Genomic DNA, 16455 nt, shown 5'->3' on the forward strand with positions numbered 1-16455 from the left:
AGCCGGTGCAGCTAAAATAAGGCCAAACGGGGGTGGGGAGGGCACAGGTAGAGAGGAAAAGGAGGACACTTGAAGGCAGAGGGAACAGATGTCCGCGCAGGAAGGCGCAGCAAGCTTGTAACACCGCCTGGGAGGGAAAAAAACATGAGGCAGAGAGGTTGTGGCCAGATACCTCTAGCGGTCTCTGGTCAAAGTCCAGAAGGAAGGCTAGCAGGTTTTTGGTAAGGGACAATGACAGGAAGCTTAAAAGCGGGGTCTGGTGTATCCATCTCTGAAGCTTAGAGCGGGAACGCATGAAAGGCAGGATGGGTGGAGGAGAGACATTGTTTTCTCAATGCTTCCTCTAATTGATGGGCACTAGGATTCCACCGAAGGGATAACTGTACTCCGCCGTGCTCTCCGCCGTCCTCCCCCGGGGGGAGAGCGGGCGGGTGGAGTCCCCGCCTCGCCCCATCACGTGGCCAGAAGCGCCCTTTGCACGTGACCTCCCCTGCGCTAGGCCAATCAGCCTCCGCAGGGGCGGGGACTTCGGGCTAGGGCCTCTTCTCGCGAGCCTTGCCGCCGGCGCTCCTGGACCGCCCACGGCCGCCAGCGGAGGTCTCGCGAGGCTTGGGCGCTGCGGCGGTAGGAGGAGGACGGGGAAGGACGGAGCTCGGCCGCGGCTGCCTCCCTCGCTCACTCCCTCGCGCGCGCGCTCGCCCGCCCCCTCCCTCCCTCCCCTCCCTTCCCCGGCCCCGGCCCCGGCCCATTCGCTGCGCGCTCTCCGGCTCGGGAGGATGTCGGGCTCTTCGCTCCCCAGCGCCCTGGCCCTCTCGCTCTTGCTGGTCTCTGGCTCGCTCCTCCCAGGGCCAGGCGCTGCTCAGAACGGTAAGCCGAGGGGCCGGGGGCGGGCCAGGCGGGGGCGCCGGGCTCCGGCAACCTGAGGGGCCGGGCCCAGGCCTGAGGGGGATGCCGGAGCCGGGAGCGGGCGGCCGGGCTGAGGCGAGGAGGCGCTTGGTCGAGAGTGGAGGCGTCGCTGTGGTGCGAGCGCGGGGCGCTGGAGACAGGTCCGCGGCGTGGGGCTCTTGGCTCCCCAGGAGCTGGAGTAGCGGGGGCGGCTCTGGAGAAGGCGGCGGGAGACGGGCGTTCGAATTCGAGCCGGCGGAGGGGTGTTGGTGGCGAGAGAACCGGGCTCCGCGGGCGCTGACACCCGGGATTCCACCGGGGCCCCGGAACACTAGTGACAGCCTGGAAAATGGGAGGAGGGGGGAGCTGGGGTGAAAAGGATCCTGAAGAACACCTAGCGGGAGCCGACTACTTGAGTCTCTAAGGAGAGGGGTTAGTAAGGGATTCGGGAACCTTGGATTTGGGGGTAGAGGGAAGGTGGGCGGAAAGATGATGGAGTGGGTTGACTGCAGTAGGGGACCTGGGAAAGAGAAGCAGCAGTGTCTCCGAGCGAGCTGGGGGAAGAGGACTGGGTTTTGCCAAAGAGGGTGGAGTGCTGGGCATTCTAGGGTAGCGGCTGGGAAAGCAAAAGGGAGTTTCTAAATAAGGAGAGGAAAATGAGCAGAGAGGATGGGGGGAAAGCATTAAAACTGGGGTAGAGGAAACAGAGAAGTCAAGGGTGCCTGGGTATAGAGGTGGGTGTGGGGGAAGACGAAAAATAAGGGAAGGGAGTAAAATGCAGGAAGTCGGGGGTGTAATGTTGCTTTGCAGCGTGGCGGATACATTAGGGAGGGGATGAGTTGTGGCAAATGCTGTATGATGTTGGTTCGGCCTTTGGGGAGGGCTGGGACACAGTCACATCTGCAGTGGTGGGATTGAGGGCAGTTGAGTGATGGCAGGGAAATGTGGGCTTTTGAGATCTGAAAGTTTCAAGACTGAAAAGGTATTATTTCTGAGGAATATGAATGTGGCCTCTGGGATGTGTTCAAGGTACAGTGGAAGCGAGAATTGGGTTTTGAACTGAAGCTCGTTAGAGAAGATGGTGAAAGATAATGGCATGGGGGAGCTAAACATGACAGATTCCGATTGACAGCATTGTCATAGTTCTGTTGCTGAACTGATCTTTCAGAAACAAACTTAAAAGGATAATGAACTTATTTCAGCTATTGAGGAAACAACTATTAAGAGGTTTAAGGGTTTTTTTTAATATGAAAAAACTATAAGAAGTCGGTTAGGTATAGGGAGCCATAAATTAGTTTTAATCTCTGTATTCTTCGTTGTTAGGCTAAAACAATTGAAATTGCTCTTGTCTGAAATTAAAATGACTTTCATTAAAACAAAATCACTCAGTCAGTGGCGTTGAGTGTTTTGAAGAGAAACTGACCTTAAAATGCTAGAGGTTACAGTGAAAATATATTACAGTATTGAAAAAAATCACTTTAAAGTATCAAATTCTACTAAGGGAATTTTATGCCCTATGGCTTTGTTTCTGCATGGGTCAGAAAGGAAACATTTTTCTGTCTCGTATATTGAATATTCTAAGGATGTGGGCACACCCCACCCCCTTTTCCTTAAGTACAAAGCTGTGGAAGGGAAATGGTAGAGTTAGCCTGATTTGCATTTTTTAATCAATCAGTCATCTGAGTTAAGTCTAATTCCGATTGCAGTTATTTGTGGAAATAGCACAGTTTGATTTTGTCCTATAGGTGAGATTCTTGATCGTAGATGTTTAATCTCTGCTGGCATAAGTTGTTTCCGATGATTTAGAATATGGTAAATTGTAGTTTCTTAGCAACTAAGGCAAGGTTTTTGGATGGGCCTACAAAGACTCATCTGGCTGCTCTTAGTGATAATATGTTCTAAATACAGCATAGTACAGCCTTTCTCTTGAAATGAGCTTGGATTTAGTCACGTGACAAGACTAGTAAAGCGACGATGAGCCCATAGTTGATCCAAATGAATGTAAATTGAATTCAAGAAAGAAATGGTTACTTTTGATTTTATATGGTTAAGGATGCCATTTTAAAGCTTTCTGCAATGTGTCTCAGTGATATTATTCAAGCTTTCTGTTGATAATAGCCCTGCAATAGTCTGATTTCATGTCCTGAAGGTTTTACTTTTTATACAGTGATTCAGAAAGGGATACTATGTTCCATATAATACTGAAATGTTAGACATACATATTATCTATCTAAAATAATGCTTTGGAAAATTAGTGATAGAGTCACTGCTTCTGAATCAAAAATGTGGCAGTTTAGATTAGGCATGTAGAACTTTCTGAAAAGGCTTCTGTTTTCATTATTCCTCAAATGAAGACTTTGGTCTAGATGACCCACAGCTTCTCTTAACTCCAAAAGGAATCGACCCATTACTATAGGGATTCAAGTAGATTTCGTTTTCCATATAAATATTTAGATTTGTAAGACCACAGTTTCAGGTACCCCTCCCCCTTTATGTATCACCCACCAACAATAAAATTTTAAGGCACAAATTTTAAGATATTCCAAAGTGTTAGGTTAAAATTGAATATTAAACCAAGCAGTATAATGTAATCTAGAGCACAGGCTTTGAACACAGATACAGCTGTTTTGGTTTTTTGCTGTATGTGTGTGTGTGTGTGTGTGTGTGTGTGTGTGTGAGAGAGAGAGAGAGAGAGAGAGAGAGAGAGAGAGAGAGAGAGAGAGAGAGAGAGAGAGAGAGAGAGATTGGTCCTAGGGCTCAAACCTTTGTTCATACTAGGCAAGCATGCTACCACTGAGGTAGATCTTCCCAAGAATTGGGTTTGGATTCTAATTCTCCACAGCTGAGTGACCTTGAGTAAGGCAAGTCTTAGTTTGATCTGTGAAATGGGGATTATGGTGTTAGTCCTTTAGGGATGATGTAAGGATTAAATGAGGTAATGAGGCTAGTTGGATTTCAGTTTGGCAGTATTGCAAGTCTCAGTGATAGTTAACCATTACTATTATTCTTAAAAAGTAGCATGATTGTTTTTCTTGTGCGTATTAAACACTTGTTAAGGCTTCTGTCATCATAAGTATAAGTAAATAGGTCATGTGAAGGTCCCTTATAGAAATTTGTGCTAACCATGCACCTGCAATTGAAATTCCGGTGAGGAAGTTCATATTTCCATTTGATTGGGAGATTTCACGACGTTCATTTCTCCTGACCCCCACCACCCCAGCAAATGAACATATTTTCATAAGGGTCAAGTGCTGCCTTTTCTTAGAATACCATTGTGGTAAGAGAAGTAGAATGTGGTAGCTGGAAGATACTCAAGAGCTTTACAGGTGTTAGCTGAATGAATGAATGTGAATGGAGTATAAAAATGTAATATGTTCATCCTGAAACTTATCAAATTAGGTTAAATAATACTGTTATGTGGGGGTCAAATAAGAGAATCTAGTGAATTTCATTGTTACGGCAGCACTTGGAGAGAGCATTTTGTTTAGGTGACTGTAGGTAGCTGTGAACATGATGCTCCTAACAATGCCAGTATCTGCACTAGGTGATTCATGAATCTGTCAAGTGCTAGTTGCTTCACTTGTTTGACAGTTTGCTATTGACTGTTTCCCACTTAAGGTGAACTGAAACAACCAGCAGAAAGATAAACCTTATCAGTGGTAGCCATGGCACAAAGGATATGACAAATGTCAAGCAACAGATTTAAACATAATTCAAATAGTATGTGACCAGAATAAGGGACCTACCTTTGAATAAAGTCTTTACTAAGGAGACCATATGTCTTTAATCTCTTTGATGACTGAATGGAACACCAAGCACAAATTTGTCAGGAGTCTGGCAGGAAAGACCATATGACTACATTAGAACCTATTTCTTGGCTTGTTTTTTATATAGTTATTGGGTCCTTATTAGAGAGACAGATTATTGTGTGTATGTGTTGGCAAACACAGAGCTTAACCTGTGAGTATGCCAAAGTTTTAACAGAAAAATGAAAGAAAAATCCTTAAATATAAATGCTCCACAGTTAATTTACTTGCCACAAAGATTTGATTTCATTGTAGATTTGATTTTGCATGAGTTTTATTTTCCTGAGAAATTAGACTGTTACAAGAAATTTCTAGCTTTATTTCAATATAATTTTGCTGTGAAACATTTCCTTGTAGGATCTAAGGCAGTGGTTTGTGAGTTGGAAACCCCTTTGGGACTCACTTGACCCTTTCACAGGGGTTGCTGTAAATCAGATGTCCTGCATATCAGATATTTACATTACAATTCATGACAATAGCAAAATTACAGTTATGAAGTAGCAATGAAAATAACTATCGTTGGAGTCACTACAACATGAGGAACTGTATTAAAGGGTCACAGTGTTAGGATGGTTGAGAACCACTGCTCTAAGGTGATGTTACTGTACTATCATTTTAATTTTATTAAAATTTTTTTTGATGGTGGGGAGATTAAATTTAGGGCCTCACTCATGCTAGGCAAACCCCTGATTTTATTTGTTATTTAAAACTCTCTTGGGGCTGGATAGATGGTTCAGCAGTTAAGAGCACTGGCTCCTTTTCCGAAGGACCCGTGTTCAATTCTCAGCACTCCTACAGCAGTTCACAACTATCTGTACCTCCAGTTCCAGGGGATTTGGCATCCTCACACAAGCATACATGTAGGTAAAAACCCCCAATGTACATAATAGATAAATAAGTCTTAAAACAAAACAAAACAAAACAAAAAAAACTTTCTTACACTTATTTACCTGTGTGTGTGTGTGTGTGTGTGTGTGTGTGTGTTTCTATGTATATGTGTGTGGGTATTCCATTCCTTGGTACACCTGTGCACATCAGGGCAACCTGCAGAGTTAGTTTTCCTCTACCATGTAGATGATCTTGGGGATTGAACTCAGGTGTCAGTCCTGGTGGTTTGGTGGCAATGCCTTTACCCCCTCTGAACCATCTCCCAGTTTTATTTTTTTAAATAAGAATTTAACTAGGCCTTCAAAGATGTGACTTAGAAAAGTGCTCTGTGAGTTTGAATGTTTTTAGTTAACATGTTCTTTGGAATTGGGAGCTAGGTAAAGTGTTTGTTCCCCTTCGTTTCATTTTGCCTTTTTTTTTTTTTTTTTTTTTTTTTTTAATAGACAGGTTCTTGATGGGCAGCCCAGTCTGACCTTGAACTCAGATCCTTATATCTCAGTCTGAGGACTAGAATGTGTGAAGATTTTTTATGCTTTGGGAAGGAGATTGGGTGCTGTTATCTGCGAAAATGAAACAAAAATGAGTGACCATTTTGAATACCATATCAAAGGTGTTCAGTGAAATTTTGATAAATAGTTTGATAATAAAATACACAGCAGTTTTGGAAAATGGAAAAAAGCTTTGTGAAATAATTTCTGATGTTTAACTTACTGTTTGACTTATTGTTTACAGCAAGAGCACAATCTGGATAGCATCGAACGTAATGAATGAGGTTTTGAGACAAGGGAAAGCCTGAAGGTAGCAGTAGGGCAAGGAGAAGAGTTGGATGTACAAATAAGGAGTGGACAGACCTTTATCTGAGGAACATCTGGAGTGATAGAAGCTGCTGGAAAGAATAGCAGGACAGGGTTAGAGAAGTGACTCGGCAGTTAGGAATGCATACTGTGCCTGGTGTGGTGGTGGTGTGCACCTTTGATCCCAGCACTCAAGAAGCAGAGGCAGGTGGATCTCTGTGAGTTCAAGGCTAGCCTGGTCTACAGAGCAAGTTCCAGGACAGCCAAGGGCTACACAGAGAAAGCCTGTCTCAAAAAAAAAAACAAAAAGGAAAAAAAAAAAAAAGAAAAAAAAAAGAAAAGAATGCATATTGCTCTTCTAGAGGATGCTGGTATCTCACAATTGCTTCTGATTCTTATTCTAGGGGATCCAGAAACCTTTGGCTTCCGTGGGCACATACCCCATAAAAATGATAATAAATCTTAAAAAAAGGAATAGTAGAGACTTTTAAGTAAATTGACACATCAAAATTGTATTAAGTGGTGCAAAAGCACTTCCTGTAAACAACTTAACTTTGATAATGACTGTGAACAAAAACAATTTACATAAATGAACAAATGACATTGATATTGTAGAGTTTAATTTAATCTAACAACCTTAGACAATACATTTTAAAACTCATTTATGAGGCTTTTGAAGACTACCTTTTTAAAGTTCTTAATTTTAGTTGGTAAGCATTTAGTTTTAGGAAAACAGGAAACTTCCTATAAAAATGAGTTGATTATAAACTGGTACATTTTATAGACTTATGTACTTAAACAAACTCACTTATTTTAAAGTGATCATGTGTAAAAACATGTCTAAATTTAAAAGTGAATATGTGACTTGATTTTCTAGTGGTCTTTTTGTTTGCCTTTTCATATATACAAAGATAAGACAAACTGTATCTTAAACCTAATTAATTAGAGGTTATTTTGAATTGATTTCTCAGAACTTTTAATTGATATGCGTGGAAATGAGGTTTCCTAATGTTTAAAGAATTCCCCAAGTGTCCACATTTTTGGTCTATGTAGTAAGTTAGGGGATAGTATTTATGTTCCTTAGATACCCGATGGCATTTTGTTTTGTTTCTTGCTTTTGTTTTTCAAACTAAAACAAAACAAAAAAGCTCACATCTGACCTGTCACTTAAAACAGAATATGATCTACTTGATGGTTATACCCTGTGCTAAGTTTCTTATGCTAATGAATACTAAGTAGTATTTCTGAAAGACAGTTACATAATATGTTTAAAACTAAGCCTTATTAAACAATGTTAATTTTTAGCGCTTTATATTTTTCCAAATGTTTATCAATTTGAATATAATTTGCTTTCCTTTGTATTAAATATTGTTTCAGATTTATCAGACAGACATATGAGATGATGTGAAATCACTCTGTATGTTATTTAAAATTATATTTCAAAACATTAAGTTTCAGATTACACCAACAGTTTTAATCACATCCGGGTGTATCCTCATATTCTAAAAATGATTAAACAAAATACATGTCAAAACTTTGAAATCTTTGCAGATCGAATGCTGACCAGGTCCACTGCTCATGCTCATGCAGAAGAGTTACAAGTAAAGCTGTAAGAATGCTGCATGTTTGGCTTATTGTTGACTCCTTTCGTTCCCTGCCATCTTTTTTAGATTGCTGGGTTTGACATCTCAACTGTCTTCCAATTCTAAACATGAATTAGTTCTGTTGATTTACAGTGTAGGTACTGCCTCCAGTGGGCTTTTATAAGCATCTGTTTTTATAAGCTTTTAGAAACTTACTTTAGGGAGATGACAATATTAAGATATAGACTGTTTTGAAATCTGACTTTCTCTGCATATACTTCAAACAGTACTAGGAGTTTCTGTTTTAAGGAAGGCAGAGCAGTGTCTGTTATAGAGATTACAGCTTAGTGCAGAAATTGCCAGTGTGAATTAAGAACAATTAAGAAATGAACATTCTTGCCAAATAGGTATTTTGTATTCCTTTCTGTTGGTTGAAAACTGTTTGGCTAATGAAAAGACAATGAAATAACACTTAACTATTATTATTGTTTAATGTTGTCCTTTGAGGAAATCTGTTTTTGTATATGACTTATTTCCACCAATTATTTACATATCTAAAATAGAATAAAAAAATCTCTTTGTGGGTGAAGAAACAACACGTAAACCCTTAAAAATATTTATTTTGTGCGCATGCACATGTGTATATACATATAATGTGCATATATGAGCACTCACCTGCCTCAGTGTGTGTGTTGAGGTCAGAGAACAACTTGTAGAAGTTAATTGTCTACTTTCACCAAGTGGATTTCTAGGATTGGATTCAGGTTGTCAGGCTTGGCACAAGTACCTTTACCCACTGAGTCTCACCTTTCCAAAACATCAAATTTAAAGGACACAGTTTTATCAGCTTATTTATCATGCTTGCTAGGTCTGCTTCTTTTCCATTTTTGTTAGAATTGTAGACATACAGCAAATAAACTACATATGGTGGCACATGCCTTTAATCTCAACAGTTGGGAAATGGAGGTAGGAAAATCAGGAGTCTAAAATCTTCATTGGCTACATAAGTTGGAGACCAACGTGGGCTCAGAAAAACAAAATCAGCCCAACAAGCAAACCAAAACTAAAAGAGAGCATGTAATAAACTCCTATGTACTCAACTACTTTCAGTAGTTGTCAGCCACATCTTTGTTGCTTATTAACTGAAAATAACCTAAGAAATGTAATTTTGCATTACAAACTAGAATTTTTTATGATCTAAAATATAGTTAGGATTTAATTTGTAGTACAACAGTGTATTTGGCTCACAAGATGTTAAAATATCTGTGTAAGATTGTAAGAATTACTGTTGGCAGACATGTTGATGTATGTTTGTAATCCCAGAACCTAGGAGGTTGAGACAGGAAGGAAAAGAGTTTGAGACTAGCCTAGGTTACATAGCAAGACTGTGTGTGTGTGTGTGTGTGTGTGTGTGTGTGTGTGTGTGTGTGTGTGTGTATGTCTGTGACTCGGAAGAGAAGATTAATAGGCTGATGAGATGGCTCAGTGGGTAAAGTTGCTTGCTACCAAGACTGGTAACCTGAGTTCAATTCCCAGAACCAACTCCTGCAAACTGTTCACTTCCACATAATGTGCACTTTGGCACACATGCCCTCTCCACCATGCATGCACCCACATAAATATTATAATAAAGTTCACAACTAATGCAGTATATTTAACAACCTGGTGAAGTAGTATCTTTTAAGAAAATTGTAGTGATCATCTCAGTTGATTTAACAGTTCATTAATGGTTCATGACACTCAGTTTGAAAATAATATTTTTAGTAGAATATTTTAGTAGAAATAGTGATTGCGTGAATACTCTCTTTACTTGCACTCTTTCAGGAAATCAAGATTCCTATATATTTTTAGAGTATAATAAAACACAGATATGAATTGTATTTAATGAGTAATATATTTGTGTCTGTGCATATTACTTAAAAATCTATAAAGTTCCTAGGGCATTGACTACTAGATTTTAAGCATTTTTTCTAAAATATTTACAAAATTATAAATATAATCTCCATCTTTTCTTAATAATATAAAGAAGTGATGAACCCTTACTAACTAATAGTAGAAGGGTAAATATGTATTTTAAAGACCATAGAGTACATTTTCTATTGTATCTTTTGAAAAAAGAAAACTCAAGAGGATTCTAAAAGTATAGGATATGTGTGCTTCTTTTCCATTTAGAAATTTTCTTCTGAATTCCCTGAGGGAATTTTCTAGAATCTCAGAATTGAAAGAGACCTGAGGTTCATCCAGTCTAACCTGTTAACAAATGCAGGCATCCCTTTTCCAAGGTTGTCTTTCCACCTTGAACACTTGCAGTAACTTTACCTTACAAGCAGTGCATTCATTGTTGAGCAGCTCTTTAGGAGAGCTCCTTAACAGAGTTGAAGCCTCCGTTTCTTCTCCCTCCCTTCTGGTAACTTTTGTCAGCTCTCTTCTCCAAGAGTGTTAGAATGAGAGTGAATCTTCCACCTTCTCTTTCACAGGCTGTTTGACTCCTTTGCTGAAGTGATTTACAGGACTCCTTAGACACATTGTTTCCACATTTAATAAATTCCAAGGTGTAGCTATAAAGTAACAAAGTGATATTTTAATTTACCCTCACATGTATGTAGAAAGGTAGATAGATCCTGTGTCATTTTATGTAAATGATACCATAACTGAAAATATTTGGGAGATGGTTTGTGCTGTTGCCGGCCAACTAGGAAAGCTGTTCCTTTGCTTTGGGGTAGTTTGTCCCTGACTTGAGCAACCCACTTCCTTTGGTGTGCACCTGAAGAGGGAATTTCTGAAGTACTGTCCAACACCAGTATTTTGAATAAATACATGAGCAAAGCACAGTACCATAAGTTACTTTATAGTTAGATACACCTAGTGTGGGAAAAGCACTGGTCCTAGTTCTGTGGTATTTTTACCTCACCTGAAGGGAAAAGCCTGTCAGCCTTTAACTTCTTCGTGAAAAGTGACATCTGAAATATGTATTACAGTAATGTCAGCTTTTGCTCAAAAACAACTTTAGGAAAATAGTGATGATTGGTGACCTCGAACAATGTCATTTAGTTCAGGAGATCTCTAAATGTAGTTGTAAATTTGGGGTTATTTTGGCTTTGTATGTTGGATCTTTAAGTCAGTGGTTCTCTGTTTGTGGGTCACAACCCCCTGGGAGTGTCACACATCAGATATCCTGTATATCAGATTTTTATATTATGATTCATAACAGTAGCAAAATTACAGTTTTGAAGTAGCAACTAAATACTTTTATGGTTGGGGGTCACCATAACTTGAGGAACTGTGTTAAAGAGTCGCAGCATTGGGAACGTTGAAAACCACTGTTTTAAATGTAAGTTTTTTAATGCAGAAACATATTTTCAGGTATGGAGTCATTTTAGAATTTATTTAGCTATTTTTAAGCCCCTTTTCCCTACCTGTGCAATCTGATTTGGAACTTTTCATCCTTCTTCCTCTCCACTTCTTATCCCCCTGCTGGAATTACAGAAGTATGCTGCCCTATTCAGTTTTATGGCTTGTTTACTTGTTTTGATTTTTGTTTTTTTCAGACAGCAGAGTGTTGCTATGTAACCTAGGCTGGCCTCAAGCTTTCAATAATCCTTCTGCCTTAACTTCCTGAATATTGGGTTTACGTGGATGTTCCTTCGTACTTTTATTTTTTAAAGATTTGTATATTTCTATTTTATGTGTATGTGTATTTTGTCTGCATGTATGTGCACTATGTGCATGCCTGTTATCCACAGAATTCCCTGGACCTCGAGTTACAGTTGTGAGCTGCCATGTATATGCTGGGAATCAGTAAGCGCTCTTAACTGTTGAGCCATCATCCCAACCTGTTTTTATTTTTTTGTATACCATCTTAGTCTTGACAATCTGATGATCTTAACAAGGCATTTATCAATACTATCAGCACATACTATTACTAGTGTGTTTCTAGTAAAGTAGAGGATTTTAAAAGTTGGCTTTTCCACCCTCCTTTATTTTAACTTGGATTTGGGGAAGGTAGTGATAAAGTGAAGCCACAATACTTTGAATATTGTAATGAAAACATAACTTTTCTGCTAGTGTGTTTAGTTGTCCTTAAATTAGGGTTTGTGCTCCTTGCTCTAGCCCCCCTGCCTTTTTCTTAGTGATTGAGTGCAGGACTGGCACTGCTATCTTCTGAGCTGCTGCAGAGAGGCAGGCAGGCAGGCAGACAGACAGACAGACAGACAGACAGACAGATGGGCACCTCCAGTTGTCATTGAAGAATCATCTCCTTTCATGAAAAAGTCTTAAGTGCAGAATCATTTTCTTCATTTTAGGTAATGATGCTACTTATAGGGGAAACACAGGAAGATGTCCTCTCTTCTGTTGGCAGCTGTCAGTGAAATACTTTCAATGTATAGTTTGAAGGAATGTGTTACAAGTTTAGCCAGTTTGGGGACCATTACAGGGCAGCAGGAAAAAAATAGCACAGCAGTTCCAGCATTGAAATTATATTCATTAATACTGTATCTCAAGTCTTTCACCAAGGGAGACGAGAAAATGGCCTTAATGCAAACCAGGAAACTGCTACCTGGAAAAGAGCAAGTACAAAGAAAAGAGGTTTCAAATAGCTGGCAGTGAACTGTCATTGAATTACCCTTAGTGAGCAGCATAGTGACCACCTAACAAAATGACACAGTAACATAACAGTGTTACTGTTTTCTTATTAAGATTGAACTACAAATAATTAAGAAACCTTCTAGACACATTTAGGAGAGAGTGGATAATTGTGCATTGATTGTAGTTTAAGATTCAGGAGCTAAACTTAGGAAAAGGGAGCACTAGGGGGATGTGGTTGTCTATTAATACCTTCAAGGTAGCAGTGCAAATGAAGTAAGGGAATTATGCAGTCTCCAAAGATGGGTGGGCCGTATGAAAGAGCAAAGGCCTAGAGCTTGGGGAAGAAAAACAGAGGTTTAGTATTTGATGGTTTTTTTTTTAATGAAATTAGCAGAATATAGTTATTTGCATTTATCATTGTCAGGCTCATCATAAGTAGGGCATAGCTGCTTGAAGGGGGCAAAACAAAACAAAATCTCTGTTGTAGGTAGTGCTTGTTTTGGAGCTCAGTAGAAGAAAAATAATAAAAATAAAAACTGAATATGAAATGAAATGAGCTTTCCCAAAGTTTTAAAGGGTCAGAAATCAGTTCTAGTTCTAAAGTTCCATGCCTGTGAATTCGAGAAAAATTTATTAGTTTGTAGGAAAATTGGTAGTACATAAAACTGGATTTTGTTTAACTATAATCTTCATAAGCAACTTTTTTGTTCAGTTATCTTGTAACTTGATTTTTGTCTCAACAGTTGTAAGGAGGGAGAAGGATTAAAAGATCAAGGCCATCCTCACTTTTGTATATGGAATTAGAGGTCAGCCTGGTGTACCTAAGACTCTCAAAAAACAACAACAACAAAAAACCAACAAAAAGACCAATCCAGAAAGCCTTCTAAAGTAGATTAGTATGGGTAAAAGTATGTTACATTGATGCTTTGCATGAGAAAATACAGCTTAGATATCGTGCAGATTTATTTGGGTCACACTTTAGTTCTGTATGTGTCTTCTTCAGCTACCTTGTTTGACAGAGTCATTTTTAAGTTCTGTGAAAATTAAAGCTGTTTTGTGAAGATAAGCAGAGGACCTCACTGAGTTCTACCCACACTACTAATTCAAGGGTACAGAGTAATTTTTACTTGCTAAAATATAACCAACTGATTTAAAGAATCAGAGAAAGTGGAGTTAGCTCTTGGAAGACTAGGGATGTAATTTCTTTGCAGTTAAAATTAACAGTAAGAGAAACCTTGGTTTCTGAGGGGTTTTGTTGTTTGGTTTTTGTGGTACTGGGCATTGAGACTAGAGGCTTGCACATGTGCAAGTGTTTTCTCCTGAGCTGTATCTCCAGCCCTTAGGAGTTTGGTTTAATAAGGCCTTTCGAGTAGTGGCATGCCACTCACTATATGTCAGTGCTCTTAAGATTCTTCTGGGAGCCAGGAAGAGGATGGTGAATATAGGAATAAGTGACATAACTTTCCAGGAGTGGAATTAAGCATAACATGAAGCATAATCATAGCTGAACTTATACATGTTTTTTAAATATCTAATGTAGCTTTAAATATTTAGCTAAAATAGTGTTTTTATGAAACTGGGAAATTATACTCTAAATTTGTTGTTTAAACTTGGAGGTAGTTTTATAGAAGAAATAAATGGGTGCACTCCATGATCACTGTAAATATAACATGAGTAAGAATTCTGTTAAGGGGCTGGAGTGTTGGCTCAGTGGTTAAGAGCACTGGCTGCCCTTCCAAAGGACCCGGATTCAATTCTCAGCACCACATGGCAGTTCACAACTGTCTGTAACTCCTGTTCTAGGGGATCTGACACCTTTACACCAATACACATAAAATAAAGTTAAATAAATTATTAAAAAATATTTTAAAGAGTTCTGTCAAGAAAGATAAACCTGTGAGGTGAGTAGAAAAGGCACTGGGCATGGTAGGAGTCTGAAAATTTCTTCTTCCACTTTAGTTCCAATGTCATTTAAAAAAATTAGTATAATACTTAGTCTATAAAGTTTTGTGAGAGCAAATGATAATATATAGAAAGGTACTTAAACCACTCTATGTTGTGAATGGCATGTTTGTGTGGTTTTTAAGATTTAGAACCTGGTAGTTCACTACAACACTGCAACAATAGTTTGGAGAAAATAATGTATTAATGAAAAGGATCAGATTATTTCATTGTTTGTGTTTTGAGACTGGGTCTCACTATGTGGACCAAGCTGGCCTCAGAGTTGCACCAATGCTTCTGCCTTTGCAGGAGTGTATTCTACCACATCCACTTTTTTTTTCTTTTTTAAAACAAATGATGATAGTATAAGGTTGCACATTTTAGATGGTTGTTGATAGACTAATAAACTTTCCATTGGATTATTGTCAACTGAGAAAAGTTTTTAGGATTTTTGATTGTTTGTTTGTCTTTGAGACAGGATCTCTCTGTTTAGCTCTGGCTGTCCTGATATTCCCTTTGTAGACCAGGCTGTCCTTGAACTCACAGATCCGTGTGACTCCAAGTGCAGGGATTAAAGGTGTACACCACCTTAGCCCATATGAATTTCCATAATATTCAAAGTATGTCCACTGTTCTTATCTCAAGTTAAATGTAGTTCCAGAGGTAATTTGTTATCATTCTCCTCATATTTCTTTATTCCCCAGGTATGGACAAAAGTAAAATCTCAGGCATTTCTTTTTTATCTCTTTTTTATGGCCAGTTTGTATATAGTTCCCTTTTATCATGAAGTAAAATTCATGTTTTATTATACCTAGATTATTAAAAAAGAGCTCCAAACTATATAAGGGAGAATAACTTAAAATATTTAGATCAATCATTCTTAAATACATATGTATATTAAATATATAGAAATATATATATATATATATGCATATATAGAAAAACAAAGTTGCAATACCAAATGTGTGCTAACTGATGGTGTGCTGTGATGGTGGCTTACATTCTACAGCTATCATCATTGTTAATAATGTGATTTTTTTTCTTTATTTTCTTGGTGGTGGGGGGTGGGCAAGATGAATAGTTTTGGGTAACAGCTAGTCTGAACCTCACCTCACACAGGAATTTTGTTCCTGGAAAATTGAGTGATGATTAAAACCAAGTAAGATTACTTGTATTTAAGACAGGGTTAGGTTCTAGGCTCCTAGCAAGTTTTTCATCTTCTTGGCTTTTATTCAGAGTTGTATACAGTTCTTTGTTGTATAAGATCCCACACCTCATCCCCCTTTGTAACATATTGAGGATCCTTGGGGACTGTCTGCAATTAAAAAAATATACCCACAAATTTCCAAAATGCCCTATAAAAGGCAGAGTGGGCCCCATTGAGAATAATTCTGTTTTGTCACTGTATTTCTAAGTATTTGCCCATGTAAAATCTCAACACTTAGCCCGCTGCACTGCCACTTGTCAGAGCTCTCTCTTTTCTAGGAACAGAAAGACAAGGGTAATTGCTGTTTGCTTGTCTTTATTCTCTTGGTGAACTGCAGTGAAGTAGGAATTGCAAATTCATTTACCTTGGGATCAAAGCATAAATGCCATTTGATATATTGGAAAGTCCTTGCTTTGACTCAAAATATAGGTTAGACTTAGTTCTGATTTTTGACGAATTACCTAATCTAGCTCAGTTTCTTTTCTGATATACTTATTAGGCATAATGTACATTTCATAGGATGGTAAAAAAATATCATATACATGAAGTACAGTGCCCGACACAACGTGTGCTTGATAGTTTCTCTTTGTCACTGATAATGCTTTTTTTATTTTTTTATTTTTTAAATTAATTTTTGAACTCGTAACAAACAATGTGTTCTATAGGGAAATTACTAAGAAAACTTGAAAATTTAATATAGGGAGTGTTAGTCACCCTCCCATTTTTAAAAAATTAATTTAGAAGACAGACTCATGTAGACTAGA

At 38.7% G+C, this 16455-nt stretch overlaps 1 protein-coding gene across 1 annotated transcript in view; it reads left to right on the forward strand.

Annotated features, from left to right (window-relative positions):
- Positions 1-553: 553 nt before the first annotated feature.
- The window catches only part of Nptn (neuroplastin), a 76200-nt gene continuing 60298 nt past the window's right edge, over positions 554-16455 (forward strand). The window contains exon 1 of the mRNA XM_006971492.4: positions 554-867. Within this exon, the coding sequence (XP_006971554.1) occupies positions 777-867 (91 nt within the window). The 5' untranslated portion in view covers positions 554-776. The remainder of the gene's footprint in view (positions 868-16455) is intronic.

Source organism: Peromyscus maniculatus, chromosome 7, assembly GCF_049852395.1.
Source record: "Peromyscus maniculatus bairdii isolate BWxNUB_F1_BW_parent chromosome 7, HU_Pman_BW_mat_3.1, whole genome shotgun sequence".
Lineage (NCBI taxonomy): Eukaryota > Metazoa > Chordata > Mammalia > Rodentia > Cricetidae > Peromyscus > Peromyscus maniculatus.